General features: G+C 33.4%; 2 protein-coding genes across 2 annotated transcripts in view; both read left to right on the top strand.

Moving 5' to 3' along the window:
* LOC115218954 overlaps positions 1 to 2332 on the top strand; it is an 89112-nt gene extending 86780 nt beyond the window's left edge. Inside the window, exons 25-26 of the mRNA XM_036509391.1 lie at positions 115 to 277; positions 1492 to 2332. Of these exons, the coding sequence (XP_036365284.1) occupies positions 115 to 277; positions 1492 to 1571 (243 nt within the window). The 3' untranslated portion in view covers positions 1572 to 2332. The remainder of the gene's footprint in view (positions 1 to 114; positions 278 to 1491) is intronic.
* A 6188-nt stretch (positions 2333 to 8520) lies between these two features.
* Positions 8521 to 27983, top strand: part of LOC115218956 (protocadherin beta-15) — a 112823-nt gene continuing 93360 nt past the window's right edge. Inside the window, exon 1 of the mRNA XM_029788979.2 lies at positions 8521 to 8611. The gene's annotated coding sequence lies outside the window, so the exon portion shown is untranslated. The remainder of the gene's footprint in view (positions 8612 to 27983) is intronic.

Below are 27983 nucleotides of genomic sequence, written 5' to 3' on the forward strand. Positions count from 1 at the left end.
GTAAAAAATTAGTTTGTGTAATTGTTTATATTATTAATTTCATTTTTTTTATAAATCTTAATCTTAAGAGTAAATATCCAATGTTTTTCAATTTCTTTTATTTTCATTATACAGAAGTACAGTCAGCCAGTTGTGGTGACTTCGAATGATGATGCTGTTGAAGTAAGTAGTCTGACATCAACATATCAGACAGGAACACTGTCTTCCCAGCGAAATAACGAACATGGACCCAGTGTAGGAAATCTGAAACATTATGAAGAAATACCAGAGATGTCAGGTGACTAGTAACATCAAAATCAAAATAGTTCTGATCATTTATCTAATTAAATGTATAATTTGGAACAGCATCTTAATTTTAGATTTACCATTAGTGTTAGAATCTTTTTTTACATTGCTGTTAATGTTTTATAGTATTCATAGTATTTATGTAAAAAGCACCCACTACACTCTCAGAGTGGTTGGCATTATGAAGGGCATCCAGCTGTAGAAACTCTGCCAGATCAAGATTGGAGCCTGGTGCAGCCATCTGGTTTGCCAGCCCTCAGACAAAATCGTCCAACCCATGCTAGCATGGAAAGCGGACATTAAACGATGATGATGATTCAAATATTAACTATTTTATTGAATTTTATAATCTATATTTTAAAAGGATGTCAAATTAGCTGAGAAGAGAATGTTTTCTACCATAGACTATAGCTCCTCTATTAATATATGAAGATAATAATGTGAGGAGTTTTAAGTATCTGCATCAATACAATGCCAACCGCTGACCAAAATCTTAATTTTTGATATCCTCACACTGGTATTGAACCCTACCCTCTGGGAAAGAAGCTTAACTCTCAACTGCCATTTGAAGAGATAGTTCTAGAGTGTTGCTTGTTGTATAATGCTCAAAATCTACCATAGTTCAAAGAAAGGTAATGGAGAAACAGCTCCAGTAGAACAGGACACATTCCATGATCTCCTGACAAAACAATGCTCTACTGGATATTATTTAAAATAACTGATTAAAAAGGATTAAGCTTTGGCCAACTTAATAATTTTAGAATATTTATCATTAAGAAAATATTTATTTCTTTATTGACCACAGGGGGCTAAACATAGAGGGGACAAACAAGGACAGACAAAGGGATTAAGTCGATTACATTGACCCCAGTGCGTAACTGGTACTTATTCAATCGCCCCAGAAAGAATGAAAGGCTAAGTTGACCTCGGCAGAATTTTAACTCAGAACATAACAGCAGACAAAATTCCACTCAGCATTTCACCCAGCGTGCTAACGATTCTGCCAGCTCGCCAATGTGCTGATAATTAACATTTTAAATTTTATATTAATATTTTGTATTTAGTGTACTGAATTTATATTTATAAGTTAGGGGATCAATATTTTTAATGGATTCATTTTCTTTCTTATAACTTCTCTTACAATTTGTGCTATTAAAACAATTCTGTTTATTGGTTCCTATTGAATATTTCTCATTTCCATTTCAGGAAACAATATCTACAAAAACAATGAAGATTGTACATTGAAAAAAGATGAAAACCAGGAAACCTATCTAAAACACACATAATACATAATATTTTATCTTCTATCTGTCTTAGGGAGGCAAACATTATTTCTAACATTCTTAAACTGACATCGTGAAGTTTTATCTTTTTAATTATCTTCTCAAATAGCTTTCATTAGACATTCTGAAACAAGACTACTAGATTTTTTAAGATAGGCAATTTTAGTGTACTTAAATATGTGTGTGTGTGTGTGTGTGTGTGTATGCGTAGCTATATGTGTGTACATATAAATCAATCCGAGGAAAAAACACTTTCCTTCAATGGGATGGAAAACATCCAATTTTCACTGGTTCTTCAGTTAAATACCACAAGATAGTAGCGAAAAAATCTGAACTTAAAATGGTATAATTTCAATATATAAATATTAAAGGAAATAGAGAAATACAATTGACATAATAAAAATTTATTAACATTATTATATAATATAATTATAATATAAAAGGATATAATATAATATAAATAATTAAAACAAATATCAATCCTACAATTTGTTTCAATTCATATCCACTCGTGAATTTATAAAAATTCACTTTTAAGCATATGCGTTTCATCAGGGTTAATATTTGTCTAAAAAAAGACAAAAATTTCATGCAAGGACTGCTGAATCATAAAATAGACTTAATACATTACTTGTATTTATTTTATACACTTCAGGAAAATGAAAGACAAAATCCAGCCTAGGATTTGAACTTAGAACATGAAAAGACCAAAATAAATGCCAAAAGTCATTTAGTTCAGTTCTCAACTGTTTATGTTGGTCCAATGTTAGAAATGATATTAATAAGTAAACAGATCCAGCCACTCCATCCAGTATATATATATAAGTACATACATACATACATATGTGTGTGTGTGTGTGCATGTTTATGTGTGTGAGTGTGTGTATTTATATGTATGTATATGTATATATGTGTAGGTGTGTATATATATATATATATATATATATATATATATATATGTATGTGTGTGTGTGTATTTATATGTATGTGTGTGTGTGTATTTATATGTATGTGTGTGTGTGTATTTATATGTATGTGTGTGTGTGTATTTATATGTATGTGTGTGTGTGTATTTATATGTATGTGTGTGTGTGTATTTATATGTATGTATGTGTGTGTATATATATATGTATATATACACACAGGTGGGTAGGTAGATAGGCTCACACACATGCATATATATACTCTGTCTTGTAATATAGAATTAAAAATACTTTCACGTAATGTATTATTATCATATACTGTTAATTCAAAGTCACTAATTTATGAAACTGGTACCATTTTGAATTGATATCTCCATGGTGTGTTTCACTTTTGGCAAGCAAAACTGTAGACTGTATCATTTTGATGCCTCTTGAAATATTTAAAGTTAGACTTATTTTTAAAGCAAATTTCTTTGTTGTGTGATTAATTCTCGATCACTGACAAATTTTATTGCTATTATTTAGTTAAAGTTATGAAACACATGAGAGTTACATTTTGATAACAAATATTTAATTTTACATCAACCATAGGATATAAGAGCCCTTTGATGATATTTTATTTCCTTCAAAATTTGCTTTCCTCTCTAAACAAAGTCAGTTTAAAATTCCATTATTTTACATTTAGATTCTCTGTACTTCACTTTGTCTTCTACAAGCTACTTAGCATTTATACAGATAGAGGGAAAAAAAGCAAGAGCATAGAATTCAAGTAGTAACTCTCTCTCTCTCACACACATACACACACATTCAACCAAATGAAATGTTGTAGCAGGCTCCTCTCTGGTTGATCATCGTAAAGCTGTTGTTAGAGCAGTAAAGACCCAGCAGCAACAGCAGTAGTAGTAGCAATTGTTACAATGAACTGGTTGACCTCAAGTGGCAGGGTCAATCATAAAACAAAACAGGTAAGTTTAGTTACATCTTTCAAGTTTTCATATTTTGCTGATAAAACATTTTCGTTGTTTGGACAAAGAAATATATAAATTGTTCTATGTTTACATAATCGGCAAATGTCCAGTATCTGTTGTGCAATAATCATTGCACAAAGTGAGAATCTTTAATTCATCATCGTCATCATTGTCGTCATTTAAAGTCCGCTTTCCATGCTGGCATGGGTTGGATGGTTTAACTGAGGACTGGTGAGCCAGAAGGCTACACCAGGTTCCAATCTGATCTGACAATTTCTACAGCTGGATGCCTTTCTTAATGCCAACCACTGAGTGTAGTGGGTGCTTTGACATGCCACCGGCACAAGAGCCAGTCAGGCGGTTCTGGCAACAACCACGCTCAAAAGGTATTTTTTTTACATGTTACCTGCATGGGAGCCAGTCAGGCGGCACTGGCAATGACCATGCTCGAATGCTGTTTTTCATGTGCCAGTAAGGCAACGACGACGCTCGAATGGTGCTTTTTATGTGCCGCCAGCACAGGAGCCAATCTGTGGCCCTGACAATGATCACACTTCAATGTGCTTTTAACGTTCCACTGGCACGAGTACCAATTGGGCAGTACTGCCATCAGCCACGTCAGCGATTTTGATTTCACTTGCCTCAATAGGTTGAATTATTAAATTAATTTTCTATTGTATTTTGTCTCACACATAATCATCCTTTCTACATTTTGCTGTTGATTTTTTGTATTTATATATATTTTTACTAAAGTATGCTTAGTATGTTTATGTAAGCAAAATATGATGCTTATGACACTATTTTAGGTTTAGAAACATGTCACTCGGTTTGAATATTATGTAATTTGTTAATTATTGTTTGTGATTTATAGAATAAACTATTTAATATAAAATATCAAGAGATATTTTGAATATTAGCTAAGTGGCATAGGCTGGGGCATAAACATTTTGAGTAGAGTCTGGAAAGTTCCAGTGACATCTTGTGATGAATGAATTGGAATTTTTAGCTCTCAGACATTGAATGTAAATGGCAGAATCCTGTGGCATGCACTTGACTGAACTTAGACTGAAGAATTTTCTAGAGTCCTTGATGTAAGGTTAATGACAATGGAGATATCAGATATTGGCTTTATTTTTGTAAACCTAAAAAGAATTCTGTAATCATATTATTCATATCAAGGATCATGGAAAAAAATTGTTATCCAATTTTTAAATATGGCAAAATATTGGATTTCTTACTTGCAAAATAACAATATAAGATCTATGAATAAGAAAATTACTATTTGTAAATCTCACAACGTGAGGTATTCAGTGACTGGTTGTCACTTTGGAAACTATACATTTCGAACAGGAATTTGGCAGCATCACCTCTTGCCAAACAATTATTCTGTGCTGATGAAGGGAAATAACCCGGAAATCGTGATATGCAAATATTGTTTTGAGCTGAGTGGGTGTGCTAGATTCCCTTGTTCAAAAATATAAGGACACAGATCGGGTTGTATAGCCAACTGGAGACAATGTCTCCTGGGGCTAAATTACAGCAACATTAGTCCTAAACCAGGACTGCCATGTTATGTTGGCAAACAATCTTTACTCCAGTATAAGATCTGTTTTGGTTTATTTTTTCAGTGATATAATAAATATTTTTAAAAATTACCATTGTAAATTTTTTAATTATATTTTAGTCTCATAATTAGGACTTTTCATTTTCCCATTTTCATTTCATATATTAACATCTTCAAATATATTCTATTATTTCCAGTGTTTAAGTACATAAAAAAGAAATAAACCAAATTTAAATTATATAACATTTGCATATTATCATTCCATACACACTTTTCCACAACACCATCTTCGTACTGACCCATGGCTTTCAAATCTGTACCAGACATCTAGCTTCTTTTATATCAAACCTAATGTTGTTTGTTGCTATCTCCCCCACTCCCCACACACTTTCGTTCAATATTTCCAGGCTTATCTGTTAGCTTTCATGATGCTATCTAATACTGCCGTACAGTTCTACTACCATGTCACTGTCCACCAAACTGGAACCTTGTTCCATTGACAGATTTGGTCTATAGCTCACAGCAAGCTGGCTAATAGAGAATCTCTCTCAACCTCTGTAAGCTTCTCCTTTTCATCCTACATGTTGCTCAATATGTTTTTCAAACCTACAACTGATTTAGGAATCCTTCAATTTCCATACATTCATTTTCTACATTATCTTCATGCCTTTGAGCTGTTTAGTCCTTATCCTGAAATCAGGGCCAATCTGAGCTCTGGTGAGCCAAGGATACATGCATGACTATCTACAGGGCTCCTCTCTTTAAAAACTGTTTTGTTCCACCTTGTTATATTTCTCATGAAGGCTCTTGTGAGGTCACTAATCCATGTTGCCTATCCATCTTGTTTCCGGCTAAGCATCAAGTCATATGGCTTGCATTTTTACCTGGCAGGTGATCAGGTGGCAAGTAAGCTTCTTCATATTATTGTTGCAAATCACTAAGTCATTTGCATTACAGAACCCCCTGAGCCTTGATTTTTCTATTGTTTGGGCAATATCCAAGCTTGGAAAGACTAAAGGAAGGGCAAGAGCAATAAGCAACGTCAGATGTCTATAAAAGAAGCTACTCATAATGATGGAAGCTGAAAGTAAGAAGTTTGCCCAGCAGAGGATGAGGAATGGGAAGTTTTTCTTGATATGTAAGCAATATGTTATTGCAAATTGATATGTTGTCGAGGGAGTGTATACAAAAGGATAGCAGTGCACTTGCTGTCAGCAACACTGCCAAAAAAAGAAGCTTGATGGAAATGTTACTATAAGAGGTTGCTGGTAAATTTGTGGGAGGGAGAGAGAGAGTAACCAGCCCAAGGGGACACAACCGAGGGAACTGCTATTCAGATAGACAGGTGTATATACAGTAAGGGTATCAGCCTCGTTAACAAGGTTGCTGCCATTCATTATTCTTTTCTACTCAAGGCACAAGGTCTGAAATTTTGGGGGAGGGGGCCAGTCGATTAGAGTGATCCCAGTACGCAACTGGTACTTAATTTATGGACCCCGAAAGAATGAAAGGCAAAGTCGACCTCAGCAGAATTTGAACTCAGAACATAAAGACAGACAAAATACTGCTAAGCATTTTGCCTGGTGTGCTAACGTTTCTGCCAGCTCACCACCTTGCTTCCTTTCATTATTGAGGCAGTGTGCATGAGTTCCTGGTTGAAATTATTCTTATGCTCATCTGTCAGCCCTGGTTAGCATACATTTGTGGAAATCACTGCTACTGTTCTGTTGCCTATGATTAGGCTAAGACTAATTATTTTATCCGTTTTTCTACCAACAATGTACCTACTTAACCTACAAATGTACTATTAGTCTGTGAGAATAATTTTTATCTATATTCTTTGGTTGTGAAGAAACTGACTGAGGTTCCCTTCCATCTCCCTTTCTGTACATTGGATATATCTGCTTCATCTCAGCTCTAGCATTTGATAGAATCCCTTCAGACCTGCCTGTCAAAGTTTTAATTGTAATTAGGAATTACTTTAATATCCTAACCTGAACTGCATGAAGCTATTTGAAAAATATTTGACAAACTTCAAGGAAACACATCCTTAAGTTGTAAATATATGAACCAGATACTAAAAACTAATCTATACAATCAAGACTGAACAAATGTTTATAGTTGTAAAATGATAATTAATGCATATAGGTCTCATAATTTGCCAAAAATAGCTGCCATATATCCCTCAAATAACACTCACTGCCTTTAAAAAATTGAACGCCTATTTTAACCTAGATAATCCTAGATATACAAAAGGAAGAGATGGTCATAATTGGAATGTTTGTCATCTTAGTTTTGCTCAGTTAAGGCAAAACAAGCTTTCTAAACAAAATATCTAAAAGCAGGATTAGTTCATATAATGTTCAAATTGATGAACCCCTATAAGTCTATTTACCTAAGGAACAGTTAATGTAAACCTTTTAGCAGACAGTTTTCTATAGAGTAAATAATCTCAAAGTTCAACATTTACATTTCTTTTTTTTTTGTTTTTTTGTGAAAGTGCAGTGTGTTATATTTTAACATGGTTTTGTTTTCGTTGCAGATAATATTCTCAATTCGATCCCTTTCATCATTATCACTGCTGCAAGCAACATATTTCTGTCATTGGCCTTCTTAATACTCTTCTTACAAAAGTATCATGCTACAGACTTTATCTATAAAGCTGAAGAAGAAGAAAGAAGACTTGGAACTTATGCAGCAGACACAGATGCCAACTCAAAACTCTTGGATATCAAATCTTCAGAACAACTATTAATAACATGTAATCAACCAAAACATAATTTTACTCCACTTTCTTACGAGCGAAGGAATGACACAAAATTCAAAAACCTTATGCAGAGTCATTTTGTATATATAATAAAGAATGTTCTAGAAATATTAAATTTATTGTGCACAAAGCCAAACCTTTTACAGAAACACTTAATTTCAAAGTTATTCTACAAGACATTCACGACCATCAGCCTGAGTTCTCTGTTAAGAAAGTCAGCATTTAGTTTTTAGAAAGTGATGGCGAGAGACTTCAGTTATCAATACCAAACACCATAGTTAAGGATGTGGAGATGCAAAAGTCATTTATTACAAACATTTTTTTAAAAAATCAAAACAAAGTATTTTCTTTGTCAATTTCTAAAAGAACAGATGACAAATCATTTGTCAAGAATTGCCTTTGAAAAACCAGTAGATAATGAAATAAGAGACAGTTATGATACCTGAATGAATCGTAGCTAAAGATGGAGGAGCTGCTCCTCAAGAAAGTTCGTTAGATGCTGTAATCACACTAAAGGACAATATTCCTGTGTTCACAAAATTTCTTTATAATATTTCAATCAGAGCAGATTAAGACAAAAAAGAAACCTGTTTTATGAGAGACAGATACTAATCCCAGAGAAAATGGTAAAGTTACATATCATTTCAGCCCCAATGCTCCCAGCCAAGCAAAGGGATATTTGGATCTAAATAGAAACAGTGGAGAAATATTTTCAACTAATTAATGAAAATCAGATGGAAAGACAACTTATGAACTGTTTATAGAGGCCAGAGATGGAGATAAGCCACCTCTCAGTTCTATAACCACAGTTTCAGTAAATGTTATCAACCAACACAACAATCCTCCATCTATTGATATTGATTATGTTTCTGCAATCAATGACAACACAGCTACCATTTCTGAAAACATCAAAGTCGGTAGTTTCATTGCTTATGTGATGGTCACTGACAATGATGTCGGACAAAATGGAGAGGTCAGCTGTGATATCAAACATGATACATTCAAACTACAGTCAATGGGATCTAAAGAATATAAAATCATTCTAAACAAACCAGTGGACAGAGAAACACAAGGACACTATAACATTCCTGTCTCCTGTCAAGATAAAGGATTACCTCCTCTCAAAAGTGTTAAAAGCCTCTCTATCCAAGTGACTGACATCAACGATGTACAACCACAGTTTACCAAAGATACATTCCAATTCCTCACCTACGAAAACAAAGATAAAGACTTCCCTATTGGTTTTGTCAATGCCACTGACCCTGATCTTGGATCTGCTGGACAACTCACATATTCTCTGCTGCGTAAAGAAAAATCCAATCTCCCATTTCTCATCACCAGTTATGGCTTCATTTCAGCGACCATGTCATTGGACAGAGAGAAACAAGATGTGTATAAGTTTGAGGTTTTTGTCAAAGATAATGGAAGCCCATCTCTGAATGACACAGCGAATGTTGTTGTTGAGATTCTAGATCAAAATGACAATGCTCCGTATTTTACATATCCTAGTAGTGACCCTTACACGCTAAATGTGCAGTACCATCCGCAGAGTAAGAGTGACATCACAGTTTTGAGAGCCTCTGATGGGGACAGTGGAAACAATGCTTTCCTCAGATATGCAATCATACAAGGAAATGATAAACAGTTGTTTAGTATGAACTCACACAGTGGTGCTTTATCCTTCTCCAGACAAGTTTATCTAAATGATGCTGGAAGTTATGAGCTGGTGTTTGTTGTGAAGGACAGTGGTAGTCCAGTTCAGTTGTCAACAACTAGTGTCACTTTGGCTGTTAGTAACGAGACATCACCAATGTCGAAAAGTGGAACTTTACAATCTTCAGGTCGGGTCCATATGACATGGGTTATTATCATTGTATCATCAGCAGTAATAATATCAGTGGCTATTGTTGTTTCTATAACGCTGTGTATTATGAAATGTATTAAACACAGAGATAACACAGCTGCTGCCACAAAGAATACAGCCTACCAAGGTAGAGCAGAGATGAAACAATTGTTGTACCAGACTAACACTTCTGTTGCTATGTCGAGGAATGCAGAGATGGTGAAGCGGAATATCTATTCTGAGAGATCTAAGAGTGAATGTTATGCAGAAGGTCAGCTACAGAACAAATATAAAGTTCAAAGCAGAACTCTTCCCAAACCTTTATTGGTAAGAACCGTTTCTTGACAGTAACTTTTAAATTGATACAAAATTTTTAAAATTTATTTTTACAAACATATTTGACTAAAATTTTTCTCCAATTTCCTTTGATTAGAATTGATAATTTTCCTTACTAATCATTTGCTATATTTTTAAACAGAAGTGCAGCCGACCAGTTTTAGTAAACTCTAATGATGATGCTGTAGAAGATTATTCAGCTTTGGCTTCTGATACCCCATCTGATTCACTCTCTACTCAATAGGGCCAATACCCAAGGGTGGGAAATTTCAACTTCATAGAGAAATACTCGAAATTTCAAGTAAGTAATTTAATAATGCCCTTGTAAATATCTATCATCATCGTGATTGTTACATATTTCCGTTTCCATGCAGACATAAGCTGACTGGGTGTTCCATGGTTAAATACCCTTTTTTAACACCAACTACTTTACAGAGTGTACAAAAAGGCATTTTCTCTTGGCACCAGCACTAGGGAAGTGTGGGATCCTCTGATCCCACACTTAACAGATTGCATTTTATTAATGCCACCAGCACAAGAGGGTAAAAGACACATTGACAACTCAAATGGACAGTAACAGGTTCAAATGAAGTCAACATGAAATACTATCAGGAAATAACTGAGAAGTGAGTTTGGTGGGCAGTTTTTGTTTTTTTTTTAACGACAGGTTGGATTTAATGTTACTAATTAGCTGTTGTGATAATAATTTAATATCATATTTTTATTAATGTTTTAACTTAATTCAAATCTCATCTTACTACTTCGTTTTTTGGATTTGGTTTGCAAGATTCTTTATATGAGTTCGTATGTTGAAGCATATTCTGTTGTGTCTATGTAAGGCACAAAAAGGAAATGACTCTCCCCAGACACAACAGAACATCTTACAACTGTTTAGCTATTTTCAAATAACATCATGTATTTTATATGAAAAGCAAAATTTCCAATAGTTTTTTTTTGTTAAATGTATTGTTATTTTATTACTGGAACTATTCAGACTTTGTATTTCAATAAAATTTTAATTTGATTTGAAATTTACGCTTTACAACATTTCATTGGTTCATTTCAGGGACTGGAACCTACATTAAGCAGCAGCCTTGAATAAGAGTCACCACCAAAAGACAGACTTGAAACATGTAGCAATCATGAAAACAAATCTGCCCCCAGTCTATTAATTAACATGTAGATAACATAATGGAAATTTTGTTGCATAATATTTGAGTGGAACTTTAATTTCAAAACCATGACAAGTCAAACAATGTAAATATTTCACGTCTGCTACAATTTACCCATATCCTAGGCATAACAAAGAACAAAAATAGCTTTAAAGATTGCTACTTTCAAAAACACAACCTTTTATATCTTGAGGCTTATTGTTTTATTTTCCGTTATCTCAGTATTCCTTTGCACTGAGTTATGTTTTCTTGAAACTGTTTTTATCTCAATAAGAACTATCGTTGAAGAGGACTCTTTACAAGCTTTCTTTATCAAGTTTTCCCTTTGAGAAAAGGGGAAACTAAAATTATTTGTATTTATTGATATTGTGACATTAATTCCCCAACTCCAAAAAAAGAGAAACTATGTCTATTTTGTTGGGGGTATACTTGTATTTGTAAATGTTTATATGTATGTGCTCTCTTAAAAAAGAAGCTGAACTCAAACTTCTCAAACTAAATGTTTTAATAAGCTACCAGGGTAAATTTAGTTGTAATAAAACTTATTTTTGACATGGTTCATTAAGTTCTTGCTACTTCAGAAATATTTCTGTGAAAAAAAAAATAATGTTCATACATAGATAACATTTTTAAAGAATGATATTTTTTTTAGAAAAAAGTATCAGAATACAAGGAAAGTATTCTTGATACAGCAAATTTAAATATTTGTCTACCATTCACATTCTATTTGTTGGAGCTTTCTTATAAATAAGAAGTTTTTAACTGGCCCCGGTACACACTTATGTCATCAACCAGCAGAAAAATGGAAAGCAAATTTTGATCCAGTGAGATCTTGTAATGGATATAAAGGATTGTAATAAAATAACATAATTTATTTAATTCACCCTATATACATACATACATACATACACACACACCTCCTTATATCAGAAAACACTCATTTGGTAATATTTCACAAAAACAATTTATATCTTAGTAATTACATGTCAAATACATAATCACATTTAAAATGCAAGGTCCAGAGTAAGAGAAGGTGACACGCAAATATTAGCATCAAATAACTGATTTAAATTTCTGTTGCACCAACAAAATACCATTGATACTGGATAATGGAATGGTTAAGCTCATTTATTGAAAATTCCGATCGACGTGAATATATAATTTGAGGTAAGTTTCATTTCAGCATTCTATTAACTATTAATGGATAAACATATTCTTTAAAATATTTTATCTGTATCTTGTTATAAATGTTTTAATATCATTTCTGAGTCATATATATTTAATTGCTTTATGTTCACACTGATAAAGACTGGGGTTGAGATTTTTATGTTATTCAAATTTATTATCTGCTTATGAATTATTGCAGCATGGAAGGTGTTTATAAGCCATTTAAAAAATCTGCAGCATGGAATTTTGTCAGTGAACAGGTCAGTCTCAAAGTAACAAAACTATTTTGGCAAATTAAATTTAAATGTTGAAGTGAATCTAATGGTTTCTGTATGTTCTTAAATGGCTTATAAACACCTTCCACGCTGCAATTGTTTTTGTTTCAGCACACAATCTCAGATCAGGTCACTTGCTATGCAAGTACATCTTTGTAATTATGAATTATTTTCTTGGTGAAATAACTTCTTGAGGATTGTAATGTTGAATTGAAAATTTAGTTAGACTTCTTTTTATGTTCACAGGAGTAAAGATTAGAAATCACAGAAATAGAGCCATTCTTTTATACCTTTACTTGTTTCAGTCATTTGACTGTGGCCATGCCAGAGCACTGCCTTTAGTCAAACAAAATGACCCCAGGACTTATTCTTTGTAAGCCTAGTACTTATTCTATCAGTCTCTTTTGCCAAATGTTAAGTTATGGGAATGTAAACACACCAGCATCAGTTGTCAAGCGATGTTGGGAGGGAGGACAAACATAAACACACACATACATGTACATATATACATATATATATATATACACTACAGGTGTCTTTCAGTTTCTGTCTACCAAATCCACTCAAGGCTTTATTTGGCCTGAGGTTATAGTAGAAGACACTTGCCCAAGGTGCCACGCAGTGGGACTGAACTGGGAACCATGTGGTTGGTAAGCAAGCTACTTACCACACAGCTACTCCTGAAAAACAATTATTACTAAGTGGAATATAAAGATTTTACAATTAAATTCCATACACTACTATAAAATACTTCTCAAAAATTTGCATAAATTTCCACATTATTAAATATTTCATTGTGACAATCAGCAAAATAATTAACTATGAGCTTATACTCTGATCAAGTAATTAGAAAATATGTATGTATTAAATTATATACTTTAATTATTCTTAAGTTACAAACAAATATATAAATAAATCTTATGACTCTATACCTCCCAAAATCTAAATAATAGAGGAAAAAAAGGTAATCACTTATGTATTCTCTGATGAAACTGCTGTTAGGAGCCTTTTCACAGTAATGATAATAATATGAGCCAACAAGGGAGCCACCAGATAACTGCTCAATTTGCTGGAAATCATAGCTTCAAATCGTACTCTATCACCTTAAAAAAGGAAAGGATACATGAGATAATGTACTCTTAGATACATCTGAGAAGATGAGACAGTCATGGTTAGACTGCCTTAGATTATATTCCTACTCAATCAGAGTGAGCCTGAAGCTAAGCAGCAACAACAACAACAACAAAATAGAATGTGTTTTTCTCCTGTAAATAAAGGGTTTATGATAAACATAATAGAGGAAAAGGGACAGCATATTTACGTTGGGAATAATGAATAGCAAACACTCATTGCTTGTAAACAGAAAGCAAATTAATATGAACAGCAAGCACTGGTTGGATTAATTAGCTTCTGAAAGATTGTAATTTCGTGGCTTTTTAAATATTTTCTGCCTATATTAAAAAAGTTTATCTGTGAAGTGTTTCAATATTTCTGTAGTATTTAATTTAATTCAATATAAATCTAAAAAGAAAAAATTTTATAGTTCAATAGAAATATCTTTGTTATTTTTCTTTTCAAGTATTAAACAAGATTACCAATATAAAGAAACATTTAGCATTGTAGTCATTCTCTCCTCCAACCTCTCTCTCTCTCTCTCTCTCTCTCTCTCTCTCTTTCTCACACACACAAATAAGGAAATAAACATGCTATGAGAAATTACTTTGAAAAGAAAATGGTTATAGTTACTTGTGTTTCTAAACTGGTACCAATTGCTATAATAAGGTCCCAAAATATATTTTATGCCGGTGTTTGTCTCTATGACAAGCTATCACAAAAAAATTTGTAACCAATCTGGTGATGTGGTTCCATAAAACTGGTTGGTAATTCTGTGTCAGGTTGCAAATCAGCAAATGAATGACGGTTAATGAGTAAAGTCCATTTATTCCTTGATTGGTGCTAGAAACCAGTGACCCACATGATAGATGGCAGGGTATAACTACTGAGCTTCAAATACTAATAGTGTAGTAATATTTGATGATACAAACTTCTGTAACTTGACTTTCCACTCTGGCTATATTTTATGAGCCAGATATAAACAGTAAAGAAACTCATAAACAGATGCATTGTTAAAACTTAACATCACAAAGGAATTACTTGATGATCCTCAGAAAATGGCAAAAACAAAATTTCATTTCCACTTCCTCTTTTATGTCTTACTATTCTAAGAAATATTATTTTTGTCCACTCTAAAGTTTTATCTGAAATAAAGAAACACTGATATTAATCTAATTTTTATGACAATATTTGAAAATTTTAATTTAAAATATTTCTGAAGAAATTACTGTTCTATAATTGCACATTATTAAAAAAACACACTGGTTTCTCTGCTTTAGCTTAATTATTATTAGTTATTGAGGGGTTTTTTGTTGTACAGCTAATACTATATGGTCACTTACACTCTACTGCTAAAATAAAATCTATGATTGAGACAAACAACTAAGTATTTCTTCAGTTATGTGCAGATCCTTCTATACAAACAAACTTGAGCTCAGATGTTGAAGGGTCTGGGCTGCAGATATTGGTAGCTAAATAGTTATTATAAAACATAATGAGAAGTAGGAAAAAATGTTTGAATGGACTGGATCTCTTGACATAAACTTCTTTGTCATTCAACACACAAAGCATGTTGACAAAAGAAACACAAAACAATAAGGTCTTTCCTGCCTCCCGAAGCCCCTTCTAACAAAGAAAGAAAGCTGAAGTATCAGGAAGGCAGTAACAAACATAAATACAGCAGCAGGCAGACAGCCATGCTATATATTCACATCAATCCTCTGTAACACACTCTGCCATAACAACAGTACAACTGAGGAGTCACACAAAACAGTACAATTAGATTTTTTCAATCCTCTTCTTCTAACCAGGTGGAATTAATTTTGTTACAAAAGTTCACATTTTGTCATTTTATTATTTATGTTATATATATATATATATATATATATATATATTATATATATATATATATATATAATATATATATATATATATATATAATATATATATATATATATATATATATATATATATATATATATATATATATCATTGGGAAACATTTTGGGTGTGTGTGTGTGTGTGTGCAGATCTGATTAGGATTGGGTATTTTTTTAGGTGGTGGTAGTGTTCCTATAGAAAGCAAGAAGCTTTAAGCAACTGGGAAGGAAAATGAATGGAGTGTATACTATGTGTTGATAGAGCTGAGAGGGGGAGGAGAACAAGTGTTAGCTGTACTCTGTATTGGATACAAAGCAGTGAAATCTTTATTGTTCTCTTGTATTTGCTACCTTGCAGTTTCACCAGAAGAAACATTCTTAGGGATCAATATGGAATTATTTATTACTCATTTATAATTTTATTTAATATTTAGCATTCTTATTTTATTTCCCTCTGATTATAAAAAGATGCTTTGTTCAAAGTAATTTTTATGATAATTAAAGGTTTAATGTAAATTATACATACAGAGTAAAATGTAACAGAAATATACTGAATGTTACTTCATATTTTCAGCAGACTAACAATAAAATAAACATTGAAAGCGTACAGTTCTATTTTTAAGAGATGAGGAATTATGTACATTATTTACATTTGACAGATATTTGTCGTCATCTTGCCCACAGGCATATGGCATAGTGGTTAAGAGTGCGGGCTACTAACCCCAAGATTCCCAGTTCGATTCCAGGCAGTGACCTGAACAATAATAATAATAATAATAATAATAATAACAACAACATTGAAAAATACCTTAGGAATGAGAACCAAGTTCGAAATTTCCCCAAGACACCTGATGAAGGCTGGAGGGTATATCAGCCGAAATGTGTTAACAAACTTTATAATTATCTCAGTAAATAGTTTGTATTTTGGTAATAGCCAAAAAGGAAACTGCACAACTCAAACAATGTCTTAAATTGTTTTGATCTTTGTTGACTGAGAATTATAAATACCCCATGACTTCAAAATCTTCCTTGTAATGTTGTTTTAAAAGTAACAAAACTGTTGTATAAATTTGTTAATTTTGTTCCAATAAATGAATTTTATTTGAAAGTTACTGAAAATGAAATTCAATGAATTAAAAAAAATGTAGTTTTACATAAATAAAAAAACAAACATAGATACAGAAAATAAATTTTTTAAAGTTATTGTAATTATTAATTTTACTTATTGTCATTATTTTTTACACTTAAATCTAAAAAAATGTCAGTTACTATTTCTTAAAATGTTGGATCCAATAGCTTTATTATTTATGCCATGGTCAGTAATTAAGGCTGTTGAACAGAGTGGACAGGTCAGCCTTGATATCAATTTCAGTTGCAAGAAAGTGGTTTGAAAATCCATAAAAGGAAAATTTTGGCATTAAAATCCCTTTCACTGACAGATACATAATCCTTTACAGGACCCTAATGATGTACAACTGCAGCTTATCAAAAATATGTGTGATTGTATGTGTAAACAAAACATTTATAACTGTACTCAGTCAGGGCTAACGTTGAACTAGTAACAATAATTAGAAAATATTAATGACTAGTGTTGTTTTTTGAAGTTCTATAGATTATAAAATGTATTATATGTAAAAGTGATTCAACTGAAAGGAAAAAAAAATGCCTCCATTCCATTCTAGAAGAGAAATGAACCAATTGTTTTACCAGACATGATACAGTCAATATATCAAGCAGTTCAAAGAAAGTTGAAATTTTCACTCTAAATTGTCCAGGTACAAACAAATATTGAACCTTTTTCCAAAGAAAAATACCTTTCCTAATTATTACAGGTGAATAATTTTGTGTTCATTTTATATAAATGTATGGGCATGCCATGTATGTATGTTCTCGACAGAGTTTGAATAAATGTAATATTTCTAGTGTGTTTTTAGCTCTGCTGTTCATAAATATTGAAATTGCAAAAGGAGTTGGGAGAGTTGTGGGGTTTAATTAGAGGCAAGAGAAAGTAATCTAAAAGTTGAGGGGGAAGAAAGCGAAAAAGACAACTGAACATAATGGGGACATTCTATTTGAAGGCTAATCAGGGGAAGCTTTGTCAAAGTATATTGTGAAAGAATGAGGCTTCTAGTAGTTTTGTTTATCCTCCATTCAGCTTAAATTGAGTAGACCCATGATGAAAGACATTCAATCTTACATGATTGGTGGGCAGCTTTTGCAGGGGATTCTCTTTCCAAATTTGTACAACAGTTTTGCTTTTGTCAAGGGCAACAACTAGTCTATGAGTGTTAGATTACAACCAGAATTCACAGTCAGCAAGAAGAGTTATAAAGATGATCCAAAGAAATGTGAGTGAGACTTATGCATTCACAATATACTGTTGAAATTATTTAAAGTCAGTAGTTCTTGAGAAATAGAGACAAACTGAGACAAACAAAAAGTACAGAGGATCAAGTGTGGGTTGGAACAGAGAAAAGCAGGTACAGTAAATCATTATCAAATATATAGAATTAACAAGAATTGTGAAGTAAAAGTTAGGTTTATGAGTAATTTAAGAAGTAAAAATTCAAAATTTGAAGGACAGAAAGAAATATTACCAAAGCTAAATGACCTTTGAACGTTGGGCCTCACAGAGGCAATGGCAAAAGACAGAAACCTCTGGAGGTATGCTGTGACGGAGAAGACCCAGCAAATAAAGTGATTTCATAGCTGTAACCTACACCAGTGTAGCATGACCAGCCCATCCAAAAGTACCTTGGATCGTAGGGCGACATGCTGTGCTTGAGGAGACCTAATAGGTCAAGTACATCAATATCAAATCAAATGGAAATTGTAGTTGTGACCCCCATGCTGGTGGCACGTAAAAAGCACCATCTGATCATGGTCGATGCCAGCTCCTCTAACCCCTGTGCTGGTGGCACATAAAAAGTACCTACTACACTCTCAGAGTGGTTGGCGTTAGAAAGGGCATCCAGCTGTAGAAACACTGCCAGGTCAGATTGGAGCCAGGTGCAGCCTCATGGCTTCCAAGACCCCAGTCGAACCGTCCAACCCATGCCAGCATGGAAAACGGACGTTAAACGATGATGATGATGATAAATAAGATTTTTCAGTCAAAAGAATTCATGCCATTATTCTTAATGAGATTCAATAGTTTAAAGTGTAGGATCATATGTATATATTTCCATAGCAATGAAAAGAATGAGGTTATTTTTGTTGTGAATTCTCTCCTATTCCAATATATTTTCAAAATAAATGTTTAACCAATTGTATTAAAAATGTTACCAAATGAAAACAAGGACAATCTTTCTCTGTCTGTCATCAGTATTTGAATGTATTTTGCTAGACTTAACTATTAGAGCCACTAATAACAATTATTACTACTACTATTACCACTGTGAGGGATCTTCTTTGTAGTTAGTTAGTTAGTTAATTTGGCTCAAAAGCAAATAGCAAGGCCATGTAGGGGGACATGGAGTTAAGTACAGGGTGGTGTTCATGTAAAGAGTTCAGGCCACTTGAGGTCCAGGGAGGCTTTGAACAAAGCGGTCGTCGGCATCTTTACCATCTCGTCTGGCAGCTTGTTCCACGGATCCGCAACCCGGACGGAGAAAGCTCCTCTCCTTCGATTGAGATGAAATCTTCGCAGGTAGAGCTTTTCGGAATGACCCCCACAGCCGACGCTCTAGAAATAGCCTCCGGGTCTTTCAGAAAAGATCAGATGATCACAGCTAGAATGCCTGTGGTCATACTTTTGCTCTGTTAGGGTTGAACTGGGAGTTAACGACAGAAACCTTAAAAGACCAATACTGGTATAGACACCAGTCTCTATAATGTGTAGCAGTTGCATTTCATTTTTCTTGTGACTGATTTCATTTTCTGTGTAACCCATAGATGACTAAATAAAAGACACGTTGAACGGAGCTGAGCTCTATTCAAAATAACTTTATTTAAGAAAAATTAAAAGAACAAAAAAGGAAAAAGAACTTTCTGTTTTGCAGAGTAATCATTGATTTTTACTGTCATTCTAAACAGACACTCACGCAATCAATAAAACAAACAAAGAAAATAAAAGCAGTGTCTGCTTTTTTGGTGGTTGGATATGTGCAGAAAAATTTGAAAAGGAAACAAATAAAAGGAACAGATCATTAGAACTGATTGTAAATATTATACAAGCATGGGAGCAGTTATAATCTAAGTAAAGTCTAATCTGAAATAAGGGTTGAGTTTCAGAAATGAGTAAATTAGAGAAACTGTGCTAAACATACAATGTGTAAGAAAATTAATTATTATAAAGATAACAAAGTTATACAAATATATTCTGAAGGTGTAATTGACAAATATATAATATTTTAACACAGGCGCAAGAGTGGTTGTGTGGTAAGTAGCTTGCTTACGAACCACATGGTTCCGGGTTCAGGCACACTTGGGCCGACCAAAGCCTTGTGAGTGGATTTGGTAGACAGAAACTCAAAGAAGCCCGTCATATATATATATATATATGCATGTGTGTGTGTCTGTGTTTGTCCACCTAGCATTGCTTGATAACCGATGCTGGTGTGTTTATGTCCCTGTCATTTAGCGCTTCGGCAAAAGAGACCGATAGAAAAAGTACTGGGCTTACAAAGAATAAGTCCTGGGGGTCGATTTGTTTGACTAAAGGCGGTGCTCCAGCATGACCACAGTCAAATGACTGAAACAAGTAAAAGAGTTTTTAATTTTTGATGAAGCATAAACTACTTTTTCTGCAATAAGTCTGTTGTTTGCTTACTACACTTTTTTCTTTTCTTCGAAACTGGAGGGTGTTCAGGGAAATGGAAGCTGTCCTCACATTAGCTTTTACTACATCTGGATGGATAGCAAGACCTTTTGATCAATTATGTCTCAGCCTGCTGCTTTATAGTGATAATAATGAACAATCAATTCTATCAAAACTTAAATTTGTTAACATCCACTTTTTGTTATCTCTTTTACTTGTTTCGGTCATTTGACTGTGGCCATGCTGGAGCACCGCCTTTAGTCGAGCAAATCGACCTCAGGACTTATTCTTTGTAAGCCTAGTACTTATTCTATTGGTCTCTTTTGCCGAACCGCTAAGTTACGGGGACGTAAACACACCAGCATCGGTTGTTAAGCGATGTTGGGGGGACAAACACAGACACACAAATGTATACACACGCACACATACATATATATATATATATATATATATATACGATGGGCTTCTTTCAGTTTCTGTCTACCAAATCCACTCACAAGGCTTTGGTCGGCCCAAGGCTATAGTAGAAGAGACTTGCCCAACGTGCCACGCAGTGGGACTGAACCTGTAACACAGCCACTCCTACGCCTATCTATAATAAATCACTTATTATTAGCGTAATATATATAAGTTCACAAAACGTTCTTAATTCACAAAAGTTCTCATAACATTTATAATTTGGCAAAAAATTGTTACATTCTCTGTTCATTTATTTCTTAAAATACTGTCTTCTATGAAGTGTCAAGAAGTCTCATTGCTCTTTAGCAACCTGGTCACTGACACACTTACTGTCAGTGACCAGATTGCAGAGGTATTTTAAAACTTCTTGACCCTTCATTGTAGACAGTATTATTAAGAAATGAATATAAAGTGAATACAACAGATTTTGTGTTCTTAAAAGGTTAAAAATTACTCTTCCACCATGTGACTGTTTCGGTTCCACCACACAATCTCAGATTGAATCTGGTGAAGCAAGTACTGCTCCAAAATTTATCATTAAGTGGCACATCGTTAATCTGCATGTCACTCAATGAAGGACTTACTATTATATATGATTTGTTTCTGAGCCTCTGACCAAATCATTCTATATTTTTTGTTTCATACATGTTTGAACTGAGATAATTCCTACCTCACACTTTTTTTATATGATTTCAGAACATGTTTCCTACACCAGAGAGTCAAAGGTCTTCATCGAATTGACAATATTTCCTCCAAAGAATTCCAATTACTCAGTAAACTGTGGTAAATTTATGTTTCAAATATATTAAATGTATTTTCGAATGTTTGATTCACTGAATAAAAATCAGTGAATCTTTAAAACAACAAGTAAAGCTCTGTTACGAAGGACACTGGAGAAAACGTTCAATACAGAGAGAGAGAGAGAGAGAGAGTAGAGAATTGATTTGGTAAAGATGGACAGACAACATAGGATTCAAAGGTTTCTCTATTAATGAAAATTATAGTTCTGTTAAATAATGCTTTCATGTTAGACACATATTAAAAAGGAATGATGAAGGCTAATGATCTTAAGAAGCCTAAACCAGTGGAATACCCAGACTTCAAAACTTTCAGTTATATGTTAGTTAGTTAATTTGGCTCAAAAGCAAATAGCAAGGCCATGTAGGGGGACATGATACACATGCAATGCTCCTTTTGAAGCTAGTAATGGAATGGCATAAACATTAGAGGAAGAAATATCAATAACTTCTGAGATTTGTAAATGAAAATATTTATGACTGGGGAAAGTTACATAATTATTAATTTTAAATACTGTAAGGGTAAAGGCAAGATATTTCATCGAGAAAAGAAAATGCAAATATTGGTATATCTAAGAATATGGGAGAGAAGTAACATCAATGTGACCAACATAGCACTTGGGTTAGAATAAATTTGTAATCAATTCATTATAGAAAACTGAGAATTCAAAATAGACGTAGTCTTGATACTTTACATTAAATGAAAAAACTGACCTATAGACGGCTACATCTGACTAGTTTTTTGTAAGGTCTTTAAACCCCCTTTTATGTAATAAAGGTTTGGTAAACCATTGAATTATTTGGAGTTGAGTATTCAGGTAACTGAGTTGTATAAAATGAGAGAAAAATGGAAAGTATTTCAAATGTTGAGATCTAAAGCAGTTCATACAATATATATATATATATATATATATTATATATATATATATTCCTTTGAGGTTATATATATATATATATATATATATATATAACCTCAAAGGAAATACAGCTCTTTTAATTTATCAGAGGAGAGTATTCCATAATGAAAATTATTTCAAAAGGAAAGAAATAGAATAACAAAACAAAAACAAAAAAAGAAGCAAAGACTGATATACATATGGAAGAACAAGAATTAGGTCAGAATGCCAATAAAATGTAACACAATTATTAAAAGCACAACAGAGAGAAGTGATAAGTTGCCTGGAGCTGACCTCAGGTGCAAATGATATTCAAGTGATTGATTGAACATATCTTCCTTCCTCCAGCGATGATTTGTGTTTACAGGAGATAAAAGCCAAGTAATGGTAGTCTACTCTGATTTTCTTTTTTTTTTTTTTTTTGTCTGCTTTACAAAATTCATCCATTGAAATATAAACTCTGAACATTATTTGCTCTACTATATCTAATTTATTTTGGAATATGCAATTCCCAGAAAAATTTGAAGTTTTCACTTATTGACTAAAAAATAGAATGCTTAAATTTTCAATAAATAGACACAAAACAGTAAAACTAAGTGGAATTCTAGTTTTTGTTTCCATGTGTGATGCTTCATGTTATAAATAAAACAATGGATTAATGTCCATAATAATAACTTGGCAATTTTACATACCAGTCCATTTGTATTTCAGAGAAAAATTTCTTTGTGAACACTCAATATTTAACAATGAAAAAGAATTCCAACCTGGATAATCATTCATAAATTTTATTTACTTTAACTGACATTCTCATTTGTTTTTTGCTGGGGTTTTTATTATTTTTTTTTTCCTAAACAATATACATATTTTCCGTAAAACTTTTTCTTGATATGTTTACTGCAATAGGAAATACATTCAACTTATTGCTAATCAAATGTAGCCGACATTGAATGTTGTGTTTTTTTTTGTTGTTTTTTTTTTCTTTTATAAGGATTCAAAGTAATTTAAATGGATTAGCTCAATTTATATATTCACATTTTTAAATCTTATTTTATACAGATTCTGAGTTTATATTGCTTATGATGGGTTTTTTTTCTTTTTTTTTTTTCAAATGATCTCTTGCCTGAAATTTGAGATTCACTCAAATAATTCTTAAGCTACTATCATTCATTTATATTTAAATATTTTCATATCAAATTTACTTAATCAAGACTCGAACACTGTAAAAATATTGCACTGGATATAGTCTGTAATGTTCGGTTGAATTATAATAGTGTGACATGAAAAAAAAAGACCATAATTATGTTTTAGTCAGGTTTTCATGTGTACATATTACCTGTGGTGTCTTTCCTATTTAATTCTTTTTTAATAAAATACAAATTAAAGTTAACTGTGTTTTATCTTTCCTAATGAAATTACAATCAAACATGAATTATTGTGAAAATTTCCAGAATCTAAGAGTATTGCTATTTATATAAGTGTATCATTCAATATCTAAAGGCATTGTACAAGTAAACAAAGAGAACAGCTGAGTATTAAAGGATAAAGTTTGCAAAATGGTGCAGCTGTGCCAATATACATGTGAGATGAACAGACACAACACTTGTTGGTTGCAAAAGTACTGTGTTGATAATGGAAGGTGGCTGTTAACATGGAAACAACAGCAGAACATACAAATGAAGCAGAATTATGTAGTACACATCAACTGAATTTATGGTACCATGGAAAGAAAAATGATATTAAAACAGTGATGATGATAATCTCATGTTTTCAAATTTGCTTTTTATGGATGATAACTAGAGAGAGAGTAGCAAATATTTCTGTTAAATATTTTATTTGGGTAAAGTAAGGAAGATTGTGTTGTCTTATAAACTGAAATTGACTAAAAGATGTATTGGACGTATGGTGCTTTTTATGTGCCACTGGCACAGGAGCCAGCCAGGGCAGAAGGGATGGCATCAACCATGTTCAGATGGTGCTTTTTACGTGCCATGGTACAGGGAACAAGTCAGGTGGCACAGGCATCAACCCACGCACAAATGGTGCTTATTGCGTGCCAGCAGCACGGGAGCCAGTCAGGTGGCACTGGCATCGGCCACAGCTACAATTTCCATTTGATTTTACTTGACTCTGTAGGCCTCTAATTTTAATTGTAACTAGCTGTATCGCCTGGCATTGCTCAGGTTTGTTTCGCCCCTTTAGAATTGGAATTTTTGAAAAGTAAAAATGTTGCATTATGTAGCTTGTTATTCTCTTTAAGTGAACATTTTTCTGGTTGAAATACACCAAAAAATGGCAACACAGCACACAAAAAATCATAAAAAATAAGGATTTTCATAGAAAAAAAGCACCTTTTTTCATGTAAATAATTTTTGGTGTTAACATGGTCTGATTTGAATTTTTTCTTCTATGGAAGGAAGAGCAAGCCTTCTTCTATCATACTCTCAATTTTGGTCAACTTGTGCTGCAGGATCTCGGAGGAGATAGTGTTAGTTGAAGGCTACCAAACCTGTCATACACAGACAATTTCAGCTTTATATATATATATAAGAGATTAAAAACTCCCAATCTTTTAATATTGTATTTAAATAATCAGAAACAAATTCAGATGATCCCAATTATGATTCTATAAAATTACTAAATGCTGAGGAATGGAATCCACCTGGAAAGTTGTACATAGTTAGAAGTAATGTGACTTCCTCGAACTGTAATATATTATGTATGAAATGTAAGTACATTTTTAAGGAAAGTCAGGTGATCGGGGAAACTAAATTGAAACGAGATATAAACAATTATTGACAAAAGGTTTATGGGATCAAAAGGGAGTGTTTTGTCACCTTTGACGAAGAAAATATAAATCACTGGTCAACATAGAACCAAACATCAATTAAATCATTTTATAACAGTTTCATTCTATTTTATTTCAGGCATTCATGAAAGATAACTTCATTGGATATTTGATTCTGTGCAAAGTCCAATGGACAAGGGCCCAGGAAGAGGAGGTGCACTTGCACTCTCTAAAATTTTGTTGGGGTGCAATAGCTTTCTCAGGCTTAGGAAATAGTGTTTTAGAATTGATCTGTAAAAGGTTGGTTGAAATGAGGTTTCTTCACAAAACAAGAACAAAGAGCTAAAATAACAAAAAAGAAAACCCCACAAAATCCCTAGAAAAATATATCACTGAACTAAAGCAACCTCAACAATAAAATTAAAATTTCTCTCTCCATTTGTTACAAAATACTTCACTTTACCAAATAAAATCACTCATCCAAAATGTACAAATAATAATACTACAATTGGCAACACTAAACTTTTTTCTGTAAGGAGGCTATTAAAGATAGGAAACAAATATCACAGCAACAACAAACCAGTATCATTACACAGACATGTGGTGGCCATTTATGATCTCACAATAGTAAGTGAGAAAGATGAAAAAACTGGAATTGCAGCTTAGATCAAGATTTAAGTATAACTTCTCTATTTACATACATAAAGCATTACATGAAGGAACAGTCTCGGCACAAATTGAGAAAACCACCAATTTGATGTTATATGCAATTGTTAGGGAACAACTTGTACAATTTCAAACTCCCAGCTTTTGGGCTTTGAATGTTTTGCTATATTGTGCCACAATAACTGTATGACAACAGATGTGAATAAAAGGTACCAATCCATAAGATACTACTGAGCCAGAATAGATATAGCCCTCTAAAATAACTGACAGGCTCTGGAAAAGATTTGAACAAAGGGACAGTCATCAAATGCAAAGTGAAAAAATGAATTCACAAACCACCAGCTACAGCTACATGATAGATACTCCAAACTGTAAGGGAGATATCACCAAGAAGCACTCACAAGCAAACAGACCAACCTCAAGCTCAAGCTATGAGTGGTAAGAGAAAAAAACTTTGTTACTGGAAAAAGATTATTTGCCATCATAACATGGCAGTCCTGGTTTAGGATGGACGTTGCCACCTCTAGCCAAACCATTATTCTGTGCTGATGAAGGGAAATAACCTGGAAATCGTGATATGCAAATATTGTTTTGAGCTGAGTGAGGGTTCTAGATTCCCTTGTTCGAAAATATAAAGACACAGATTGTGTCACATAGCCAGCTGGAGACGATGTCTCCTGGGGCTAAATTACAGCAACATTCATCCTAAACCAGGACTGCCATATTATGTTGGCAAACAATCTTTACTCCAAAGTACTGTAGCTGAATATCTCACGTCGTGAGATTTACAAATAGTAATTTTCTAATAAACTACAAGTTTGTTCAAAACCCACATGTTGTATATCAGTATGAAAGATTACACCCTCAAGGTTGTAAATGTTCTACTCCAGAAACAACTGTCATCATTGTGGCAGGGAAACAGATGTAAGCAAGGAACACAATCATGATGCGATATGGTTGAAGGAAATTATGAAGAAAGTCCTGCATAAATGCCTCTCCCAAAATATATATCACCTGTGAAACCCTCATAATGATTATCACAAAACTACCAAATGGAAAAACCATCTGGGAGGGACCTGATGGTAGGCGATTGGTACAGATTGCTCACATTCAACAAGGAAATTCTCAGACTTCATATAAGACAACAACATCAACTGATCTGGTGATGGTTATGTTCTGGTAACAAGGGACATAGCTATGAAGTCTGAGCAAGACAAATGCGTATATGTGATGGTCAACCAAGGAAAAATTGTTGATCAGCTAGAGAACATGAATGTGAATGGCTTCCCTATCTCGTCTCCATTAATTGATGAAAGTGTTGCATACATTTGTGCTGTGAGTAGAGCCAGAGCAACGAAAGAATACTTCAGTAGATTCTGAAGAATATGTAATTCAGTGCTGAATTGCCTAAGACCAGATCTCAAGGCTTTTGTGATGCCAGTGCTTGTACCAACTGGACATTTAATTAGATCCACAGCCTAGACATCAAAATAAGACAGATACTGACCACCACTGGTAATTTCCACATCAACTGAAACACCAACAGAATCCATGAAGTTGAAGAGATGGTGGCAGGGGCATAAGGTCAGTCCAAACAGCCTCAGCCTTCGAGTATCACTCAAACAACACTGCTGAACAGTAAAGAAAGAAACAATTATGACTGATGTGTACTCAAAAGTGAGAACAACATCTTCAGAGTAGAGAAAGGACTTCTGAGCAGGTGCACTAAGTGTACAGCTGCCTCACATGACCAAAAAGGAAGATGTAACAACAATCTGATGCAATCGCAACAAACCCGATATTGTTTTGTGGGACAAGAAACAAAAGTCATGCACTACTGAAGAGGTCAGCTGACCAACATGGTATGCGAACCATCAAAAGCTCAAGAAAAAGAGAGAACCTTTATAGTGAACTAATATGGAACTTACAGCTTTTGTATTCTGGCTATAAATTTTCACCTGCACCGATCATCATAGATGCATTCAGCTATGTAACTCTGGATTTGCCCTAAAACCTAGACATGTTAGGATTTTCTAAGAAAGAGC

This window comes from Octopus sinensis, linkage group LG14, assembly GCF_006345805.1.
Source record: "Octopus sinensis linkage group LG14, ASM634580v1, whole genome shotgun sequence".
Taxonomy (NCBI): domain Eukaryota; kingdom Metazoa; phylum Mollusca; class Cephalopoda; order Octopoda; family Octopodidae; genus Octopus; species Octopus sinensis.